This window comes from Rana temporaria, chromosome 10 (genome assembly GCF_905171775.1).
Source record: "Rana temporaria chromosome 10, aRanTem1.1, whole genome shotgun sequence".
In the NCBI taxonomy this organism is placed as follows: domain Eukaryota; kingdom Metazoa; phylum Chordata; class Amphibia; order Anura; family Ranidae; genus Rana; species Rana temporaria.
The window spans coordinates 33,181,147-33,204,024 of NC_053498.1; the positions used below are offsets into that span (position 1 = coordinate 33,181,147).

The window sequence follows — 22,878 nt, forward strand, 5'->3', positions numbered from 1 at the left end:
AACACAATGAAGCACTAGCCTGCACAAGAAAACTGGTCAATACCTTGTGCAGTTTAACCCTTTTGCTGATGATGTCCCACATGTCATGACATTAAAAGGGTTAAAACAAGCTTGCATGGCATTTAGCTTGTTTTTAAATGATATGGCTAGTTCTAGGCTGTAATGCCAGTGTATTTTTACAGTGCTGGAATGTGTCCCCACATGATCCTGGGAGCCCTGGACAAGTGCTCAAGATGGGGCTAGTGGAGAAAGATCAGATAAACTTTTAAGCACTGATTTTCCCCCATCCCCTCTGTGGCGAGAACCCTTTATCACTTGGTTCCAAGTGCATCCAGGTTCAATGCTGTCAAACCCTGGCAGCTCTGGCCAGGTAGACAAGACAAATCGGGCAAATTTTTTTTCCCCCTTGATCTGCTTGAATAGACTATAGGGGAGACGTCTGGTATCTAAAACCCCCTGAATGTCTCCTTGTCAATAACCTGTCACCTCCCCTTGACAGCCCCCCATTTGATAGCAATAGTTTAGTAGGAAAAAAAGTTGTTTTAAAACATGAAATTTAAAATGTAATTTTTTTTCTCTCTTCTAGCATGCCTGAGTACCTCAGGACAGGAGTTCACACAAGGACAATCAACAGTACACCGAGAGACAGCAGCTAGGCCATCAAGATTTAAGGAATTCTTTGGAACCCCTATGTCTCATATCAACATAAACCCATGTACTCCCAGAAAATTTAATAGAACTCGAATGAGTGCAGACTCTCGTTCAGAACAGAACATACATAGTACTTTCCAAAAACCTGCAGACAGAACTTCCCTCCATGTAAATGCTTCAGTAGCACCCAAGCTCCCTGGAATTCACTGGACACCTAAAGGTCCGCTGGATGCCTTCTCTGCAAATAGGATACAAAATTACACCTGCACGGAGAGGACTAGTCTAATAAATGGCAATACATTAGTTAAAAATACACCCAACGCATTAGAGTCATGGGGACTAGCTTTGGGAAATGGGACTGGGGTAACAGGTGGGCAGCAAAGACCTCTTGGAGGAGAGAGCTCCACAGTAAACAGCCAGCCTACTCAACCTCATGGCTCTTTAGAAAAAGATAGTGGTTCTTCATCCTCTTCCTCCTCCTGTTCCCAGAACCCTATGCTTTCTGCAGGTGGTAGTGAGGTACAGTCAAACCAATCCCAGGATCTAGATATTTATGACCCTTTCCACCCCACAGATGAGGAAAATGTGAATGGAGACTATATTTATGCAGACTCCCCAGAGAAGGAAACGGATGAACAGGAAGATCAGAAGTATGACCCATTTGAGCCCACTGGCTCCAATGCAAGTTCCTCTGAACGCAGCCCTTCGCCATATGAAGATGATGATGATGATGATGAAATTGGGAGTGAGACTCACCCTGAAGGTCGAATCTCTGAAGTGTTGGCTGGTATTTATGATGAAAACAGTTTGAGCCAAGACATTCCAGGCTCTGAGAAAACAAAGGAAGGTTTTAAATCTGTAGAATCTGATAAAGGCCTACTAAATGATGAACATGAGGGAAATACTGAAGTGGAAAGTAACAAAGCTGAGCAGAGGAGTTCCAAGGAACGTTCTGACTCTGTTTCAAAGGATGTTTCAAAGCTAGATTTTGAACCCTACAGTCCTAGCTCCAGTATAGACATGGACACACCAGATGAAGGGGAGGTAGATGATGACATGTCACCAGAGATATCGGAGGAGAAAAATATTCCAGAACCACCAGTTGCTGATTCAACACTTGAAGAAACAAGTATGGCAGAAGCATCAGCAGAGCCTATAAGGCGTGTATTTACAGTAGATGCAGGTATGGACTATAACAGGAATACTGACTTTACATCTGAAGCCGAATCTAAGTCCAAGGTTGAAATAAAGGTTTCTCTGGAATCCCTTGCCAAGCCTGATATGAAATCATATTTACGGTTAGAAAAAATTGCCAAGCTTGGAAGTGAGTCTAGATCACGGCATAAACGGAAGCATTCATCTGAAAGGAGAGATCGTGATGATGATTCAGATCGGAAATATGATTCTGAAATTGAAGAAGGGGAGATAGTCCAGCCAGATGAAGATTGTTTTAGCCCTGTGCCTGTGTTCCGGAGCCGATGTCGAGTCTTGGACAGACCACTTAGAATGGTTGAAGGTGACGATTTCCTTTCTCTGCATGCAGATTCAGATGAAGAAGGCGCTTTGCAAATTGACTTTGGAGAAAATCAGATGGACAGCAGATGGAAGGGACTGGATTTGAGACGAAAGATTACAAACCAACGCAGAGAGAGGTATCGTAGAAAATCAGAGACTCCACCAAAATCAAAAAACCTCTCCAAATCTCGTTCTCCTTCTAGCTCTCATAGTCGCAAGAAGTCCAAACGTGAAAGAAAAAGATCCAGGGAAAGGAAAAGGTCCAAGGAACCACGAACTGCTACTACTACTTCTACTACCACCACCTGGTCTAGTTCTAAAAAAACTAAAGATAACAAAGACCGCAAGCGCTCTAGGTCACGCTCTTATAAGGGCAGTAAGGTTTCTCGTTCACGTTCTAGAGAACGTAGGAGATCGCGTTCTTGGTCACCTTCCATTAGCACTAGCTTGTCTGCCGTAGGGTCTTCTCGTCCTTCAGCTGAAAGGAGAAAAAGTTGCAGATCAAAATCAAAAGAGAAGAGGCGTCGGTCACAATCTGTCAGTATGGAGCGGTCTAGAAAAGATAAACATAAGGACAAGCATCGGGTAGATGGAAAGAAAAAGAAGAAAAGATCACGTTCAAAGTCCAGAGAAAGAGATAGAGATCGAAGATCTTCCCGGCACTCAAATGATAGGAAAGAAAAGGAGAAGGCAAGGCCCAGGCACACTTTAGATGAACCCAAGGTTGACAATCCCCCACTCTTGGAGAGGAGACGACGAGACAGCCGCTCAGTGGTACCTCCTTCAATACAAGAGCTCAATAATGCAGATCTTTTTACTATAAAGAGAACTATTACTGTGAACCCGGAAGAAAAACTAGATCGTGAGGAATTGCTTCGTACTCCTGAATTTTCTGGGAAGAGAGAAGTTCTGTATGATTCAGAAGGACTGAGCTTTGACACCTATTCTGACCGAGAAACTGTTGATGACCGGGACGGAAAATCTAACAGGGTTTTTGAAAGGCATTCTATGAAGTCTGATTCCAGCAAGAGAAGGATGCCCATGGACTTCACAACAAAGCGGGTAGAAGAAGAAAGAGACAACAGACAGAGAGCTTCCAAAGATCGAGATAGAAAAAGAGCTTACCCAGATGACCGCGACCGGTATAAAAAACGTTTTAAAGAATGTTCTGATCCAGAACCTGAGCCCTTGAAGTTAGACCGAGATAAAATTCGTTCTGATAAGGATAAAACTCCAAAGAAACTTAAAACAAGTCATAAAGACAGCAAAGGAAGCTCAACTAGGAAAGTCAAACTTCAGTCTAAAGTGGCTGTGTTGATCCGTGAAGGTGTAAGCAGCACCACAACTGTCAAAGAAGCTGGATCTATTGGGGTCAAATTTAGCAGAGACAGAGAAAGCCGCTCCCCATTCCTAAAATCTGATGAAAAAATAACTGATATTAAGAGTGGTCGACCTAAACTTGAAACGGTTGATGTCAAAGAACCTCTTCTACGGCCTAAAAAAATTAAGGGTTTAAAAATGAAAACGGGTGTTAAGAAAATGAAGCCTGTTGGCGCTGCGGGGATTCTTGTTAAACCTAAGGGGACTCTAGAAAAGAAAAAGAAGAAGCTGAAGACAAAAGCCTCATTAAAAAAGTCCAAAGCAGATAGCTGCAGTCAGGAGATATTAAGCCCAATTGAACCCAAAGAAGAATCTATATGGTCTGACAATGAGAAACCAGAGATTAAAGTTAAACCTCCAAGTCCTCCCAAGCCAGCCAATGAACAGGAGCTCACCCCTGATTCCCAGACTGTAGACAGTAGCTGCAAGACTCCAGATGTTTCATTCTTGCCCGAGGAGCTCCCTATAGACTCGGAAAGAATTAATGACTTGGTGATTGACAGTATTTCTGAGGTCAAGGAAGAGGCACCCCGTCCACCGCCTCCTCCTCCACCACCCCCAGCACCGATACCATGGAACCTCCAGTCAGGCGTGGACTGCACCACAAGTGGGGTCTTGGCATGTAAGTTGCTTTTCCCCCCTTTTTTTTTATTTTATATCTCTAGGAATATAGTCCTATGAGGCTGTTACTGTGCTTATCAAGGAAAAAAATGTTTTTACAGGTTTAAAGCCCAACTACAGGCAAACAAGTTTTTAAGGCTGAACACCTGTGGCCATATTTAGAATTTTGTGGATTTTATAGAGAATACAAAAGGGGCTGCAATGAGCACAAAAAAAAAAGAAATTTTCCCATGCAGTGGGCCTGTACTACATTGGTCAGCTGCTTGTTTTGTTTAGGGGTGTGGAAAAAGCTTATACTTGCCCGATCCTTCGTTCCACTGGAAAATGGCGCTCCCCCACAGTCCAGCACTAGACTGTTCCTGGTCAATGGAGACCGCTCTGGGCTTGATGACGTCAGGAACAGTCCACTAAAGACCTCTGGAGCGCAGGAGTGCCAGACCTGTTTTGTGCTGGGGAGATGGACGGTTTAGCGCCGTTCTCCTCTCCCCTAAACAAAAATGAGCAGTTAACCCATGTAGTGCAGGTACAGCCTCACTGCATGGGAAAATGTCCTTTTTTTTTTTTTTTGTGCTCATTGCAGCCCCTGTTCTATTCTTTATTGAATACACAAAATTCAGAATATGGCCACAGGAGGTGCTCAGCCCTAAAGGGGAGTTCCAGGCGTTTTTAATGTTTATTAAAAGTCAGAAGCTACAAAAAGTGTAGCTGCTGGCTTTTAATAAACATGCACTCACCTGCTCCACGGTCCAGCGACGCGCTAGCTGGAGTTCCGCTCCCCCCCCCTCTCTCCGGCCGCCGTCCTCATTGTTAGTGTGGGCACCCAGCCGTGACAGCTTTCGGCTTCACGGCCGGGCACTCACTGCGCGAGCGGCGCAGCGCCCTGTGATTGGTCAGGCGATCGCCTGGGACCTGTCGCGTGTCCCAGGCGATCGCCTAAAGGAAGGGGCCACCAAAAGGCGATATGACGTATCGCCTTGACGGTCCCTGGGTGGAAGGAGGAAGTGGGACAGGATGTCCCACTCATGAAGCCCCCACTCATGTGGCATGTAAGGGGGCAAGGAGTGGATTAAGCTGAAGTTCCACTTTTAGGTGGAGCTCCGCTTTAAGAACTCCTCAAGCACAGATATCTACTAAATGTAATATATGAAACAGATTTAGTCATGTGTAATCTACCAGGACCCTGAAATATTATTCCAATCACTCCATGGTTATTGGCAATTCTGCTTCTGAAGCATGGCTGGTATGTCGAATACCCTTCTTTTTAATTCAAGCAGTGTAACTACCTGAATTTGACATGTTTTCACTTTGCAGTCTTGGTTGTACAGCCTGTGCAGTTAAGCTCAGACTAAGGGAGGAATGGATATCATAAAGATCTTGGGGTAGATTCAGGTAGAGGCGCGCAATGATACAGCGGCGCAGCGTATCGTATTTACGCTATGCCACTGTAACTTACAGGAGCAAGTGCTGTATTCACAAAGCACTTGCTCCGTAAGTTGCGGCGTAGCGTAAATGGGGCCGGCGTAAGCCCGCGTAATTCAAATGTGGAAGGGGGGGCGTGTTTTATGTAAATATATTATGACCTGACGTGATTGACTGGAGATACGCCGCCGTAAAAGGTACGTGAATCTACCCAAATGTTTGAAGAGCCAGAAGTGCAAGGAGCATGCTGATAGGGGGAGATTAGAGCTGCACGATTAATCGCAAAGATTCGAAATTGCGATCTTTTTCCCTTCCCGATCTTCAAAACAGCTTGTCACGATCTTTCTAACAAGTGCAGAGAGTTCTCACAGCTGGAGAAACAAAATCCAGGCAGCCTGCCAAGTTTTAATACAACACACAAATAAGTGGAAACAACGTATCTTTTCGTTCTTTTATCAAAAGAAAGAAATCCAGCATGTAGATGAAGGAAGTGTAACCATTTAAAGACCAAACCTTTTCTGACATTTGTTGATTACAAGTAACAAATCATTATTTTCTGCTAGAAAATTACTTGCAACACCTAAACATGATCCCCTTTTTTTTTATTTTAGCAGAGACCAATAGAGAATAAAGTAGTGGTTGTTGCAATATTTTATGTCACACTGTATTTTCACAGCAGATTTTCAAATGCATTTTTTGGGGAAAAATACACTTTAATGAATAAAAAAAAAAAAAAAACTAAACCTCAGTTAGCCCAATGTGAAAGAAGATGTTGCACCGCGAGAATCGTGAACTTTATTCTAAGCAAAAAAAAATTGTGATTCTCATTTTAGCCAGAATCGTGCAGCTCTGGGGGAGATGATTGATATGTTGGCTCTTGGGTGTGCTGCTTAGGCCTCCTGCACACTAGATACTTTGACCATTTCTCCTAGATGCCTTTCCTCCTGGCAGTTTGGCAGAAAAAAAACACTTGGCGTTTGTAAATGCGTTTAACATGTTTAGGCGCTTGGATGCCAATTGATTTCTTTGGCCAGAATAATAATTTATTCTGGCTTTTAAAATGATTTAATGCTCAAACGCATTTACATGCGTCGTGTTTTATTTTTTTTCTGCCAAAACACTGCTGCTCCTAGATGTGCTGGCAGTTATTTTTTTATTTTTATTCTTTCTGTCTCTAAACTCCTCTAAAAGCCTATGTGTGCATGGACACACATGCTAACACGCACGGGCATTTAGAGGCAGAAAAAAGCCAGACGCCCTTAAGTGCAGCAATAAAAATACCCAGCGTGCATGAGCCTAATCCTTTCACTGTCTAGTCATATTGTGGGATTAGACCTGTAAGTGAAGGAAAACTGATGACCCCGAAAGAAAATGCCGACACAGGACCTGACAGGGAAGTAGTCTTAAAGGAACACTAAAGGCAAAAATGTTTTAAAAAAAAAAATAACAAACATGTTATACTTGCCTCCACTGTGCAGCTCGTTTTGCACAGAGTGGCCCCGAATCCGGTCTTCTGGGGTCCCTCGGCAGCTGTCTCGGCTCCTCCTCGCAAAAGCTTTCCACCTTCATGCGAGCGAGCTTGCATGGTGGAAAGCTTTTGCGGGCGCGCTCCCGTGATACAGCGGCGGGCATAGCCACCGACTGTATCACTCGGCCCCGGCGCGCTGCATCATCGGATGTGATTGACCGCAGCGCCAGCCAATGGCTGCGCTGTTATCAATCCGTCCAGCCTAGCCAATCAACGGCCAGGCTGGGAACTGAAGAGGATCACGAGGACGCGCGCGGGACTTTCGAGGGGTGAGGCAAGTAAAACGGGGGGGGGGGGGGGGCGGTACAATCGGATGTTTTTTCACCTTAATGCATAGGATGCATTAAGGTGAAAAAACATTTACCTTTACAACCCCCTTAAGTACCCTAAAACTTCTCCCACAAACACAGGCTAGCCTTCGACCTTAGCCTTGTGTTCCATTGATAACCACGTTTATCTGCCATGGCTTTTATTCGTTCAAAGATCTCTGAATGGATGACACAGCTGTGAAATTGGGGGGAACGGTTTGGGGGCTTGAACCTTGTTTCATGTTACACCCTAAATATGAGTGTAAAATTCTCCAAAAAGTGGAATTGACCTTTTAATGCTGCAAATATGCTAAGTGCTAATAGTGTGTGCGCAGAATAATTTGTTTTTTATATCCCGTTTCCCTGGAAGTCATGCGGTGGTGAAGTGGACCAACATGTGGGCCCATTCACACTTTGTCATGCACCTGCTCCATGTGTGATCTGTTGTGGTACCTTTCATTGTGAATGGCACCCCAATGCGTTGTAGAGTAGATGTATAGAGTTATTTTTGAACTGCCTTAACCCAACCACACATTATTGTGTGCACAAAAGAGTGCTTAGTATAAATCGGGTTTTTTGGGCCGCAGTATTTTGTTTTCTCATAGAATATAACTGGTGTTTTATGGCGGTAATAGTTGAGATGTTAATGGGGCTCAGAGGAGCTCTGTTGACCCAGCTGTGAAACAGGTGTTACCCATTTATTTTTTTCCCCTATTACTCTATTAATATCATTTTGTTTGTGTGATTACAGTGACTGCACTTCTGTTCAAGATGGAGGAGGCGAACATGGCAAGCCGAGCCAAGGCACAGGAGCTAATCCAAGCCACCAATCAGGTGTTTACTCGATAAATAGTTAAATTTCTCATTGTTTTACAAATACCATAATCTTTGTGAAGGGGGATTTGTACCCCACTAAGCCTCTGCTGCAAAATACAGTAGGAACCATACTTCTGGATCCCAGATGTCTTGTATTTTTGCCAGACCCTTCTGCTGTGCCATTCACAAAGCAGACTTGGCACCACTGATGTTTATAACTTTGCTGATAAAGTGGTAGTAAACAAAGCTTGGGCACTTGTACCTACAGGTAAGCTTCTAATAAAGCTTACCTGTAGGTACAAAGAATATCATCTTGGCGTGCACGGTTCAGGAGATCTTAACTGTTTCTACAGCTGGTGATGTCTCTGAAGGGACGGTACACAGCTGTCCCTTCAGAGAGCACTTACGACTGTGACTCCCATGACCATGCGTGGGAATGACATCATCGTATCTCAGGCCTTCAAACAGCAGGAGCCCGTTAATTTGTAAGGAAGACCAGGTGAAGATGGAAAGCGTGACAGCGTTAATTTGAAGGCAAGTCCTTTTATCTTTCATATCAAAGTGAGTTTTCCCCCATTGAAGTCAATGGAAACAAAAATAATTTGTTCCGCATTGACTTCAAAGGCATGCAATACTGCATGTGGCCAGAGGTGGGGGTGGGGCGCTGGAGAGCCTTGGAAAAGCCAGAGGACAACTCGGCTGGCCTCGGAAAGACTCCGTTCCCAAGGTTTGTCGATGTCAGCCAAGCTGTCTTTGGGCCTTTCCGTGCATATCTGATCAGCTCCGCTCAGCTCCAACGCCCCCCCCCCCATTTCAGGCCAAACGCAGTACTGCACACTGATTTGGCCTGAATCCTGCTCGTTTTGCGTGACAACACTCGCAAACAGAGTTAGGATTTTTTAAATACAGTGCTCGTATTGCGAAACGCTCATTAACCACGTTACTCGCAATCCGAGGTTCCACTGTATGTCCACTTAAACCTGGTACTTCAATGTTCCAGGAGCAAGACTGATCTTTTTATTTCTCACAGACTCTAAAGTTGACCACACAAGTAGATCTACCAATAAATATACAGTTCAATATCTTACCTGATCTGATACAGATAAAATGAGCCCTTACTAGGAAATGGCGCCTTCCTGTAATAGCGAAGGTACTCCCAGGACTTGCATCATGGTGTAAACAGAGAATGTGCCCTCCAACCCGACTGGAGTGCAGATGGAGATGTCAAACGTCCTCAGTGGCTGAGGTAATTTGACATCTCCATCTAAACTCCGGTCATGTTGAGAGTGCAGCGGTCTCGGTTGACACTACTCTTGTCACCACTGAATGAGTGAGCTTGACATGACCCCCCTAGTTCTGAGGACCAGGAAGATCGCACCTTTCCTCTTGCTTAGAGCAGCGCTCCAAGCCTTATACTGGGACATTGTGTAAAATGGGAAAGTCCCCATATGCTATAAGAAGTACAAGTTTTATGAAAGTACCCAGTATTAAATGTCTGTAAAAATCAAGATTGTATACAAATACAGTATCTCACAAAAGTGAGTACACCCCTCACATGATTGTAAATATTTTATTATATCTTTTTATGTGATGGCACTGAAGAAATGTAATGTAAAGTAGTGAGTGTACAGCTTGTATAACGGTGTAAATTTGCTGTCCCCTCAAAATTAACACACAGCCATTAATGTCTAAACCTCAGACAAAAAAAGTGAGTTCAACCCTAAGTAAAAATGTCCAAATTGGGCCCAATTAGAAGATGGAGTAGCGCAAGGTCCCTAATGTCCACCAGCTCCGTGATGTCGTCATGGAGGAGTGGAAGAGGACTCCAACCTGTGACGCTCTGGTGAACTCCATGCCCAAGAGAATTAAGGCAGTGCTGGAAAATAATGGTGACCACACACAATTTTGACACTTTGGGCCCAATGTGGACATTTTCACTTAGGTGTGCACTCACTTTTGTTGCCAGCGGTTTAGACACTAATGGCTGTGTGTTGAGTTATTTTGAGAGGACAGAAAATGTACACTGTCATACAAGCTGTACACTCACTACTTTACATTGTATCAAAGTGTCATTTCTTCAGTGTTGTCGCATGAAAAGATAATGAAATATGTACAAAAATGTGAGGGGTGTACTCTCTTTTGTGAGATACTGTAAGAAGGTATAATACATCGGTCTGTAATAGTGTAAACCTTAAAGAAAAAAAATATATTTACTACTGTCCTTTTAATTTAGCAGGATGGCAAAGATCGATGGTTTTCTAATAGTTCCTCTTAACATTTTATGTATGGCCGGTCAATAACACTACATTTTTCTTCTCTCACAGATCCTCAGTCACAACAAGCCTTCTACCTCACTGGTTACCCAGCCTCCACCTGTCATACCATCTCTTGGTCACTCGGCTCCTTCCTATCATTCTTATTCTAGTCTACCCCTTAGTGCCAACTCCAGCCCCCCGACCCCACCCGGAATCTCAAGTCTAAGCTCGCAATCAATTCCCAGTCACACCTCTAGCTCCTTTTTCAACACTACTACACTTGCAGATCTGGGAAAACGGGACGGCAGCACCAGCTCTGAGGGCAGAGGAGACACCGATAAGGTATTGATATGTATTGGATCCGTCTAGTAGTGACCATGCTGATTGACTGCCTATGTTCTGGACATTGATAAGATTCCAGCTTCCCCTGTTCTGTTGAAAATTATGCTTCGTACATTTAAAAAAACTTACAATTTGTGTATGCTTGTCATGATTTTTGGTATGCTTTTGTACAGTTTAGTTTAGTGTCACTTTAGAGGTAGAAAAATGCTTTCAACACACACTGTGATGTTGGCAGTCTCCTCTTCAGCCCTGGAAAATGTTGGGAGTATGTTCTTGAGAACCTTCATAGTCAATTTGTGATGAATAGGTAGTGCTGCGCTGCGCGATAGGGTAAATGAATTAAAGAAAGGGCAGTTGCTATAACTGATATGTGAACATAAAAGGGAAAAATACTTGCTGATAATGATAATACAAATAACATCAAATCCAAAAAAACAATGAATACCAAGTGCTCAGTGATACTAAATTGAAGCATGCGCTGCTATGCAAAGTAAACACCACACACTTCGCATAGCAGCGCATGCTTCAATTTAGTATCACTGAGCACTTTGTATTCATTGTTTTTTTTGATTTGATGTTATTTGTATTATCAGCAAGTATTTTTGCCTTTGATGTTCACATATCAGTTATAGCAACTGCCCTTTCATTCATTTACCCCATCACACAGCATAGCACTACCTATTTATCACATTTACTTTGGGTTTGACACACCTTCAGTGCTGCAGCAGTACTCCTCTTCCACTTCCCCCTCCTCTTTGGTAGCGTGGTAATACTCTACCCCCTTATATTCATAGTCAAGTAGGGCACAAAAAAACAGTTCTTTACTTACAGGTATGATTTTCAAATATTGCTCCCCTACAATACAGTTCACAGGGAAAACAAGACTTGGAAAGCATTCAGGGGACACTAGCAGCTCTGGTATGTAATGAAAGCATACCTCTATTCATTCTGTCCTTAATCAATTGGAATGTGAACACCTAGTGTGCACCCTTGGCTTTTATCAGAATTTCTGAAAATGATCAGATTTGGTTTCTCCCACAGTCTTCATTTTGGCCCACCTTTTTGTTGGGTCATTTGATTAACTAGTAATAAGATGCAGGAGGAGGCAATGGGTCAAAGTGTGCGCTTTGTAGCTGGTTGGTTTTTGCATTCAATGCTCCAGGTTTTGGGGGGCAGTTTGATATATAAATGTGCAGAACCTGACAGTGGCTCCTTTTTTTTTTTTTAATTCAGGTGTTGGTTTATAGCAGGGATATGCAATTAGCGGACCTCCAGCTGTTGAAAAACTACAAGTCCCCTCATGCCTCTGCCTCGGCTGTCAGTCTTGCTATGCCTCGTGGGACTTGTAGTTCTACAACAGCTGTATGTCCGCTAATTGCATATCCCTGGTTTATAGAGTTGGATGAATGACAGGTCTACTTTGTTTAACGTGACATAATAGGCTTTAAATTATACGTTTTAAGTAAGCCTCATTCAGGGCAGTAAAATGCAATCTAGTTCAGATGGTGAGAGTCCAGGGTGCAGATCTCTTGGACATTTTTTTCATTTTTTGTGTGTTTATGGTGGTCGTTGTCTATTCCTTACATCCTAAATGTGATAGTTTGTTTTCTCTTCCGTTTATGGATGGACACAGCAGCCTTTGACAGTAGGGTTATATCCGCTTTCTTTAGAAAGCGCATATAACCCTACTGTCAAAGGCTGCTGTGTCTGTCCATGAACTCGGAGAAATGGATTTTACGGTGAGTACAAAAATCCTATTTTTCCAGGTCCTAACAAGTTAAGCCCACGTCTTTCTTTTCAGTTAGGGCGGCTTCAAATTGACCCGGTGCAGTCTCGCTGCACTATGCACAAAGCGCAGCTAACCTGCAGATTAACTGCCCTTTCCCATAGACTTTTTTAAGGTCTTGTGGTTTCAGAAAGCGCACCGAAGATGCAGCATGCAGGAGTTTTGGTGCATTTTCTAAAACCGCACCAGAACCTCATTGAAGTCTACAGGAAAGCGCACGTAAATCACGCATTAGCTTCTCTTTCGCAAAGCAGGATAGTGTGAAGCCACCCTTTTTAGAAAGAATATCGTAAAGATTTGTCTAACTTGTATCGTTTTATTCTCTACCAGTATCTGAAGAAGCTGCATACACAGGAGAGAGCAGTAGAGGAGGTAAAACTGGCCATTAAACCCTATTATCAAAGAAAAGAGATCACAAAGGAAGATTATAAAGATATCCTTAGGAAAGCTGTACATAAGGTGAGAGACTGACTGTGCAGTGTACATGCATTCTCGTTTTCATCAATTCGCTTGTGTAAAAGGGATTTATTGTCATTCATGGATAAATGTGACATTAATTCCAAATATTAAGCATAATGAATTTACTAGTGTTAAAGAAGACGAAATTTACCTCCTATGATATCTAACACCTATGACACTATCCTTTAAATCCAATAAACCTTCTTGCTTATATACAGATGAAAGTACAGCTGTATTTCTGTGCCCACTGAGATGTTGGCACTGCAGGTCTCATAGACCTCAGCACTATGGTCCTATCTTCCATTGCCCTCTCCTCCTAGCCACTCACAAAACAGAGCCAGGGACTATTGTTCTGTGAATGGCCAGGAGATCGAGATTCAACCTTGGCATTGGGGTCTGAGAGATCTGCAGCTCTAAATGGGCACAGAAGTACAGCTGTAGCTGTACTTCCACCCGCATGTAAACAAGGTAAGATTTGCAAGATTTAAAAGAATAACGTTCATCATGGGAGGGAGCTTTTGGCTAAGAAGAGTCTTTAATTGCTCTAACACAAGTTAGTTCTTTGTGCCTGGAGTTTGGCTTTAAAACCTTTTTACAGTTTAATTGTGATCAACTGACAAAATCCTAAAGTAGAGTTCCACCCAAAAGTGGAAGTTTTACTTTAAAGTGGTTGTAAACCCTCTGATACTTTCACCTACAGGTAAGCCTACATTAAGACTTACCTGTAGGTGCTTGCAATATCTCCTTAACCTACATGGTTAAGGAGATATTTGCAGAAAATTGGGCACTGTTGTCTACGGCGCATGCGCTCTGAGCGCGCCGGGTCTTGACTAGAAATATGGCGGAAAGTGTCGAACGCGGGAGTGACGTCATCACCACTCCGGGCATATCGTGCCAGTTCCGGGCACATGCGCGGGAGTGACATCATCACCACTCCGGCCAATCGCAGCGCCAGGGCGGCGATACCCGGAAGTAACCTCCAGGAGCGATGACTGTGGCTGGAGGGAAAGACAAGGATGGCTTTGGGGGCTTCGATCTAATGTAAGTAATACATAATGAGCTAGTATGCTAGTCACACTAGTTCATTATGCATTTGTCTTGCAGGTTTTTTTTAAAAAAAATTGGGGTTTACAACCCCTTTAAGGACTCCTGACCCCCTGACATGCCACATTTGGAATGTCATTTATTTGGGGGGGGAGCAGGTACCCAGTTTTGACAGGTATCCAGCTCCCGTTTACGATGCCTAGGTGGCTCTAGCATAAGTTCTCCTCTGCCACGCCCTTCCCGCAAGATTGCCCGGCCATTCAGGATGCGCAGTGTGAAGCCGCAAGCTGTCACAGATGGGTGCCCACACTAGTAATGCTGGCATTGGGGAGATAAGCGAGGCTTCAGGTGGCCTCATCGCTGGATCATGGGACAGGTGAGTGTGTTTTTATTAAAAGTTGGCAACTACACTTTTTGTACCTGCTAACTTTTAATAAACAGAAAAACGGCTGAAACTCCACTTTAAGTAGTACTCCCCTGCGCTATGCAGTCAAAGAACATAGAGAGAGAGGCTGCTGCACTGTGCTCCTGTACATTTGTGGATATAGTAGATCTCCAGACAATGTTTTCTTTTGGGTATAATGGGTACATTTTAGGGCATCTGTCCTTGTTGAGATTTTCCTGTTTTTGTGTCATCTGTGGGACAGATTTTCTGATCACAAGTCACAAAACTTGTTAGGGCTCATGTACATGGATGTATTATTGCCAGCAAGATCGTGACTAAAACATTGTGCATATGGATGTGAGGTTTGTACTAATGTTTACATGTGTACAGCGACCCTATTTGCCATGCATGCATACATACCATACATAGGAACTTTGGATTACGAGTATAATCCGTTCCAGGAGAATTCTCGTAATCCAAAGCACTCGCATACCAAAGCGAGTTTCCCTATAGAAGTCAATGGACACGAAAATAATTTTTTCCGCATTGACTTCAATGGCATGCAATACTGCATGTGGCAAGAGGTGGGAGGCTCCGGAGAGCCTCGGTAACGATCGAGGACAGCGCGGCTGACCTCGGAAACACCCAGGAACAGAGTACTTCCAAGCGACTTTGCTTGGGTCCACCGCACCTCAGGCCAAATGCGGTACTGCACACCCCATTAGCTTGAATTCTGCTTGTTTTGCGAGACGAGTCAGAATTTAAAAAAAATAATAAGTTGCTCATCTTTCAAAATGCTCGTTAATCACGTTGGTCGTAAACCAAGATTCCACTGTATATGAATAATATATGAAAAAAATTAAGTGCTGTGTAAATTGACGGTGCTATAGAAGCACATGTAATAAAAACAAATCTGCAATGCGTGTCTAATGTTGCCCACAACTGATTACGTTCTATCGATGATTACATCCTCACCTGAATAAGTCTTTAACGTAGTGATGGCGCATGCACAGACTGACCTCAGCTGATTTTGTATGACTAAAGGGCAGGATCAGTCTGTGCATACGGCAGCGCTGCATTGATGACGTATTCAGGGGGACATCATTAATGTGTAATCAACATTGACGTACTGCTGGCTACACTTTTAATAATATATTTTTTATTAAGAATTTTAGAAATGCAGGACAATAACAAAAGAAAGGGGGGGGGGGGAACAAGTGGTACACCCATTCAGGGGTATTCACTCGTGGAATCTATGGCATTGGGTGCCAATAGACATAGGCACATGCTTACTTCACTGATATTTAGAACCTCACAATTCGAATCGCGTTCTGCGATCCACCGACCAAAATCTGGTCAGGGTACCAAAAACCAAATGCAAGTCCAAAGGAGAAAGAAGGTTTGCTTTTCAAGGTCCGAGACTATGGAACGCTTTACCAACCAGCGTTCGGTTGGAGGAAAACCACCTGACTTTCAGAAGACAGATCAAAACTCTGCTCTTTTGATGTCATGAGACACGAACAACTAGCGCCCAGAAGCGATTCAGTTCGCATGCGCCGCGCTTTATAAGTTTTTCATTCATTCATTCATTTACACGTTGGTTCTGAACAGCAGTGATGACCAGTAGGGTCCATGTATGCTGTACGCATGTAAACATTGGCACAAGTGTGTACAGCATAAAAATAAGGTCTGCACTGCATTGGCCCATAGTTTTTTAAAACTGATACTTTCAGATCCATTTCAATTACAAATCTGTCCACAGTTAAGTGTACATCAGCCCTTAATACTCACAGCACCCATCAGATTTATATTCATTTTCTAACCGGTGCTGGAGATTTGAAATAAGCTTTGTTCCTTTGGGCTATCCAGTTGTTTCAGACACTTTTGTTTGTGGTCTAGTATGGTTTTATAATCGGGCACCTTATTTTGAAGGCTTCTAATTTGATCTGCATTCTTCCACCTTAGATTTGCCACAGCAAGAGTGGAGAAATCAATCCAGTAAAAGTGAACAATCTGGTGAAAGCCTACGTCCAGCGCTACAAGTATTTCCGGAAACACGGGAAGAAAATGGAAGATGATGACAGCGGCGGCATCAGTTACCGTAGTGCAAAAGAACCAGGGGCCCTTGAAAAGGCAATGCCTCCTTTACCATTAATATGAGCCCAAAGGGGACTGCGCACCTTGACATAACTCATCAGTTTCTGTAAAAACTTTTTATTGCTAGTGGCTAAGAGGGACAAGGGATGCTTTTATCAACTATCTGTCAATCTTTAGAGATGCCGATCTTTTAGAAATATATGTGACTTCTTAATACAGTCCACATCACCCCCCTAGCCCCCCTCCCCCCGCTCATACCGCCTGGGCCACACGGTGCGCTCGGGTTCCCTGCTGACTCGTTTTAATTAGTCGTCTCTTGTAAATACTACGTTTGCTTCACAGATTTGCAGCTTTCTGTACCAGGTTTTAACTCTTACGCGGTTTTCCTTCCATTATTATATTTTATTTTGCATGAAAGGACACCCCTCCACCGTATCAGCACCTAGCAGGTTGTTGTTGTAACCTCCTACTGTTAGCTGTATTAAATTGCCATCCTGTAAGCCTTTCTCCCTGTTTGGCCTTTTTGTTGAGGACGTTGTCTAGTGCGTTGTCCTCCTGGTGAGTCTAATTGTAAAGGTTTTTTTTTGGTTTCCGTTTTAAAAAAAACAATCAAAGTATAACTAGAGGCAAAACTTTATTTGTTTTTAAAGACTTGGGTGAATTAGTGAGGGGTTAGAACCTCTGTCAATATTTTATTGCTGTCTGTTTCTGGTGGGGAAATTTACTGTCTCTATTTATCCTCATCACCAATGTCACCTGGAATGAAAGTGAGGGTAAATCCAGAATTTTGAGTTTCCTCAAACAGGAAGGGAGGGAAAAATCGGAGACATTAGTTACTGTCAAAACAACTGTCTGTGGGGATTTCCATCATATTAGGAAGATAATCTCTCACTTCCAATTAAGTTGCAGGACAGGAAGTTCAATTAAAGCTCCGTAATTAGATGTAGATGGCAGTTATAAACGCAGTGGCTCTGTGGTTGGCACTTCTGCCATGCCTTGGTTCGGATTCCTGCCAGGACACTATCTGCATGGAGATTTCATGTTCTCCCTGTGCTTAGGGGGGGGGGGGGGGTTGCCTCCCACACTCCAAAAAACATTTTGGATTAATTGGCTCCTGACTAAACTTGCCCTAGGATAAAACTTTGCTGAGCATGCCCAACATGGCTGCCTCATCATCTGCCCCAACCGCAGATAAAGTGCTTTGAGTGCCTAGGGAGAAAACCGCTATAGAAATATATAAATGTAAATATTTTAAATAATTATAAACTTCCCCTACATATAGTTTTGGCTTTAGATGTATTTTAATATATTGTTTGTTGAAGAGGAGCTGAGATGTTGGCACTTTTTTTTTTAGTAAGTTTATAAAGACTGTTTTGGAGGTTTATTATCTAGGTGCTCCTATATGTTTGCCGTTTTTTTTTATCTCGGTTGTGTTTTTATATATTTAAGGAACACATTTTTGAGCTGCTATTGTAACCTTATCAAAGTAATTTTTGACCTGAATGTCCCTTTTTTTTTTTTTTAAACCTTTTTCTATATTCCATACTACTGTAATGTATATACACTTAATAATGAGTAAATAAGGTAAAAGTGACCATGCAAGACAAAGCAACAGGCTCACCTAACATCTTGTTCCCACCAGCCTGTAAACTCCGGGTTGTTTTAGTGTGCAGACTGGCATCTGTTGTGTAGTGCTGGTAAAGATCTGTGTTAACTTTTTTTTTTTTTTATTAAAGCGGTGTTTCACCCTAAAAAACAAGTTTCTAGCATGCCATCAAGCATACTAGCGCGAGCTACAGTATGCCTTTCCTTTTTTTTTTTTTGCGCTGAACTCAGTTTAATCCTGTAGTGAAGTTTCAGACTCCCCACGGGGAATGGGCGTTCCTATGCAGAGGGAAGATGATTGACGGCCGGCTATGGCGTGTCACGCTTCCCGAAGATAGCCGAAATAGGACTTGCCTCTTCACGGCGTTATACGGCGCCTGCGCACAGACATCGGAGCTGACTGCGCAGGCGCCGTGAAGAGGCAAGTCCTATTTCGGCTATCTTCGGGAAGCGTGACGCGCCATAGCCGGCCGTCAATCATCTTCCCTCTGCATAGGAACGCCCATTCCCCGCGGGGAGTCTGAAACTTCACTACGGCAGTAAACTGTGAGTATGGTGCCAAAAAATAAAATAAAGGCGTACTGTAGATCGCGCTAGTATGCTTGATGGCATGCTAGAAAAATAAAATGTTTTTTTTTTTAGGGTGAACCCCCGCTTTAACCCATTAAGGACTGCTTTATAGCTACAGGGCAGCCCTCCTGTGAAGAATAAAGTGTGTGTGAGATTCTGCACTTTCACCCAAGGGGCGCGCCACTTCTGCTGTGATTACTCTCAGCAAAAGCCGATCTGCAGGTGCTGGGCACTGAATGTCCGCCAGCACTGGCCGATCGTCGGGCAGAAACGCAGAACGGAGCTCTGCCCATGTAAACAAGGCAGATCTCTGTTCTGATGGGGGATGGAATTTGTGTCCCTGCAAAGCATGGAATAAAATCCATTACTCCCCTGAGTAAAAGCGTACAGTTAAACTATGGTTAGCTGCACATTTAACCCTTTGATCGCCCTAGATGTTTAACCCCTTCCCAGCCTGGGTCATTAGTATAGTGACACTGCATATTTTTAGCACTGATCACTATTGGTGTCACTGGTTCCCAGGAAGTCTCAGTTGGCGTTCAACTGTTAGCTGCAATATTGCAGTCCCGCTATAATTTGCTGATCGCCGCCATTATTTTTAGTATAAAAATACAATTTCTGGTATATATACCATAGTTTGTAGATTCTTGGTTTTGATCAAACCAATCAATATACGCCTATTGGGATTTTTTTTTTAAACCAAAAATATGTAGCAGAATACATTTTGGCCTAAATTTTATGAAGAAATTTGATTTATTTTCGATTTGTTTTGATATGTTTTATAGGAGAGTTGCTGAATTACTGTGCTGAATTACAAAAAAAATGGGCTGTCGTGAAAGGGGGTCAATCTTACGGAGGTCAAGTGGTTAAAATGTCACAAAATGACATGTAGTTAATTACTGCGCTCAAATTGCGGTGTGCTGATCAATGACTGCCGTGCTTTGAAAGTATTACATCTGCATTTTAAGGGGCTCCCCTTAAGGCAATGTTGTGGTGTAAACAGGGCACCTGGAAAATGGTTTTCTATATGCCTTGGTTTTGAGTATAGATTGATGCAGCTCCACGGATGTTGTGTAAATGTGCCCTAAGTTGTCCTTCTGTCCCCACTGCTTATTCTCCTTCATTGCCCGGGTCATTTGCTGTATCAGTGTAAAAAATGCATTGTATAAGCTCTGACTTGTTGAAATCATAGTTTATACAAATCTAAAAGCTCTCTTACCCAGCCCCCACTTAAAGCGGATGTCCGCTCAAAAAAGAATATTAAAAGCCAGCAGCTACAAATACTGCAGCTGCTGACTTTTAATATTAGGACACTTGCCTGTCCTGGAGTCCAGCGGCATCCGCAGCAGAGGACGAGCCATCGCTCGTCACCCTGCTGCTCCCCCCTCCATCCACGGTGAGGGAACCAGGTAGTGAAGCCCTCAGGCTTCACTGCCCGGTTCCCTACGGCGCATGCGTGAGTCACGCTGCGCCCGCCGATTGGCTCCCGCTGTGTGCTGGGAGCCGAGTGTTCCCAGCACACAACGGGGGACGGACGGGATTTCAGAAAAAACCTGTCTTTTGCCCGTGACGTGTGGCCGAAAGTGGGTGCAAATACTCATCTTTAGACAGGTATCTGCACCCCCCTCCCCCCTGAAAGGTGTCAAATGTGACATCGGAGGGGGGAGGGTGCTGATCAGCGCGACTTCACTTTAGGGTGGAGATCCGCTTTAACAGAGACTTTTTTTTTTTTTTGCAATTGGCTGCTCAGGCACCCAGTACTGCATCTAGGGCAGAGAGCCACATGCTTCCCCACACTCTTTATTCCCAACTATTATGCCTTTTGAAGTGTTGAAAGCTTGGCTATTGTGAATTAGTACAGCTCTTGCTGCACTGCACATTTAAGCGCTATGGGTCTCGGAGACTCCAGTGCTGGTGTTGTGTCCCTGCCTCCAGGCCATTCATAAAACATGGCCGTCGAACACTTAAGTGATCATGTTGCTTTGTCCTGTATGATGTGGGTGGGGGGCGATAAGTGATAAAGCGATGCCTTTCCTACAAAAGAGAAGACGTATAAAGCGTATCTAAAGCAAGCAAGAAAGAAAAATGTAATATTTGTACCTCACCAGCCTTTTAGATTTAATAGTTTCTTTTATCAGGATTTTTTTCCTTTTCAGCTGCTGATCTAGCCAGTAACTCACTTTCTGTCCTAGGGTCACAACGAAAGGCAAATCCACTTTGCACTACAAGTGCAAAGTGCACTTGAAATTGCACTGGAAATGCAGTTGCTGTAAATCTGAGGGGAATCTCTGCTGATTTTATCATCCAATCATGTGGAAGCTTAAATGCTGTTTTTTTATTTTCCTTGGATGTCCCCCCTCGCATCTACAACGACTGCACTTCCAAGTGCACTTTGCACCTGTAGTGCAAAGTGGATTTGCCTTTTGTAAATAACCCCCTGTGTCTGCCCCATTTGCCACTAAGCCCAATTATCCAGCTATACCAGTGCTATGGCTGGTATAGAAGACTTTACCACCTCTTTCGTAACATGTAACACCCATATTCAGGGTGGTACGTGCTATGAACGGACCGGCCCCCGCACCTCCCTAATGCCCACGGTGACAGCTAGTGGGCTTCTTCTCCCTAGCTTGGAAGCTAGCTGTCACAATTAGGGTTGTCCCGATACCACTTTTTTGAGACAAGTACCGATACTTTTTTTCAAGTACTCGCCGATACCGATTACGATAATTTTTTTAAATGTCATGTGAAGGTGGCAGTTTTTCAATTATTTTTCTTAAAATTTATATTATTTACAATGTTTTTTTTTTTTTTTTTTAATTCATTTTTTTATTTATTGCAATTTTTCTTTCTTTTTTATCAGCCCTGTTGGGGGGGTCTTTGGTGAGATATCATCTCCCCTTTGAGACAGAGAAAGGGACTAAGGACACAGATTCCCCAGTCCCTTTCTCTGCAGCCTCAGCTAAAATGAATGGCGAGAAGCTCCTCTCCATTCATAAACTTAAGCATCGTAAACACAGGTTACGATGCTCAGTTATGTGAATGGACAGAGTCAGTGATCACTGACTCTGTTTATTCGGAAAAGGTAGAAGCCGGATTTAGCGGCTCCTACCTCCGCTCTCCATCCTGACAGATGGAGGGGGTGGAGGAGGACATTGAGGGGGGACACGCAGCACGGAGGGGGACGGCACGGGGACAGTCAGCGGTGATTGGTGCGGCTTTGAGGGGAGTTACAAACACCGATCACCGCTGTATAACGTTAACTAAAGCAGCTGAAAAGGGGCAGATCAGTGCTTGCAACTCCCCTGCCTCACTGATCACCCTGACTGGGAAATGCTCTGATGCTTCATCCGATACTTGGGCAGAGTACAAGTACTCAGTGAAATGCTCAGTATCGATATCGGGACATCCCTAGTCACAATTTAAAAAAAAAACTTGCCCAAGCAAGGGCTCCGCCCGCCCGACCATGTCACTGATTGACAGGGCTCGGTGCAGGGAAAACTGCAAGGTCAAGGCTGCCTTTGCGGCTGTCGGCTTGTAGTTTTCAATGTACTATTACAGCACTGTAGTAGTTCATTCATGCTTCCTGTCAGATTTTTATCTGCTTAACCATAACTGATGTACGGACAAGCAGATCTGAAGGGCACCAGCAATCTGCTGTTAATGGGTGCAATGCTTTACAGGCTATATTATGCACATTTTTTTACCTGCATAAAAATTTGCATTTATTATTTTTTTTACAAAAAGTGAACTTCTGCTTTAAGCATTGATAGAAAGTGTATGTGATCTAGGGCCAGCAGATGGCATTCACAGCGGTGGACCTGGCATTCTGATACGCTTGGATGTAAAGGTTCCTTTGCAAGAGAGGATTATGCAGCAGGACAGAATTTTCTTTCTTTCTAGTCTTTTTACTTTTAATGTTTGACTTTCATTTTTTAAATGTCACTTTAATTGCAAGATTGTTTTAGGGTCCACGTGACAGGATATGGTAAAGCCCAATTTCAGCAAAAAGTTTTAATTTTTATTTTGGACAGTGTGAAAGAGTTGCGCCTTTTGCTGCTTTCTGTGTTACTGTGGATATTTCCCTGCATGTCCTGTTG

The 22,878-nt window shown here is 43.4% G+C and overlaps 1 protein-coding gene across 3 annotated transcripts in view; it reads left to right on the forward strand.

Annotated features, from left to right (window-relative positions):
- The window catches only part of SCAF1 (SR-related CTD associated factor 1), a 61,478-nt gene that overhangs the window by 38,114 nt on the left and 486 nt on the right, over positions 1 to 22,878 (forward strand). For 2 of the 3 annotated variants that reach the window (XM_040327502.1, XM_040327504.1), the window contains exons 7-11: positions 587 to 4,168; positions 8,174 to 8,256; positions 10,563 to 10,835; positions 12,952 to 13,080; positions 16,475 to 17,111. In XM_040327502.1, the coding sequence (XP_040183436.1) occupies positions 587 to 4,168; positions 8,174 to 8,256; positions 10,563 to 10,835; positions 12,952 to 13,080; positions 16,475 to 16,669 (4,262 nt within the window). In that variant the 3' untranslated portion in view covers positions 16,670 to 17,111. Of the gene's footprint in view, positions 1 to 586; positions 4,169 to 8,173; positions 8,257 to 10,562; positions 10,836 to 12,951; positions 13,081 to 16,474; positions 17,112 to 22,878 lie in introns of those variants that run through there. The other variant, XM_040327505.1, reaches the window with a different exon arrangement.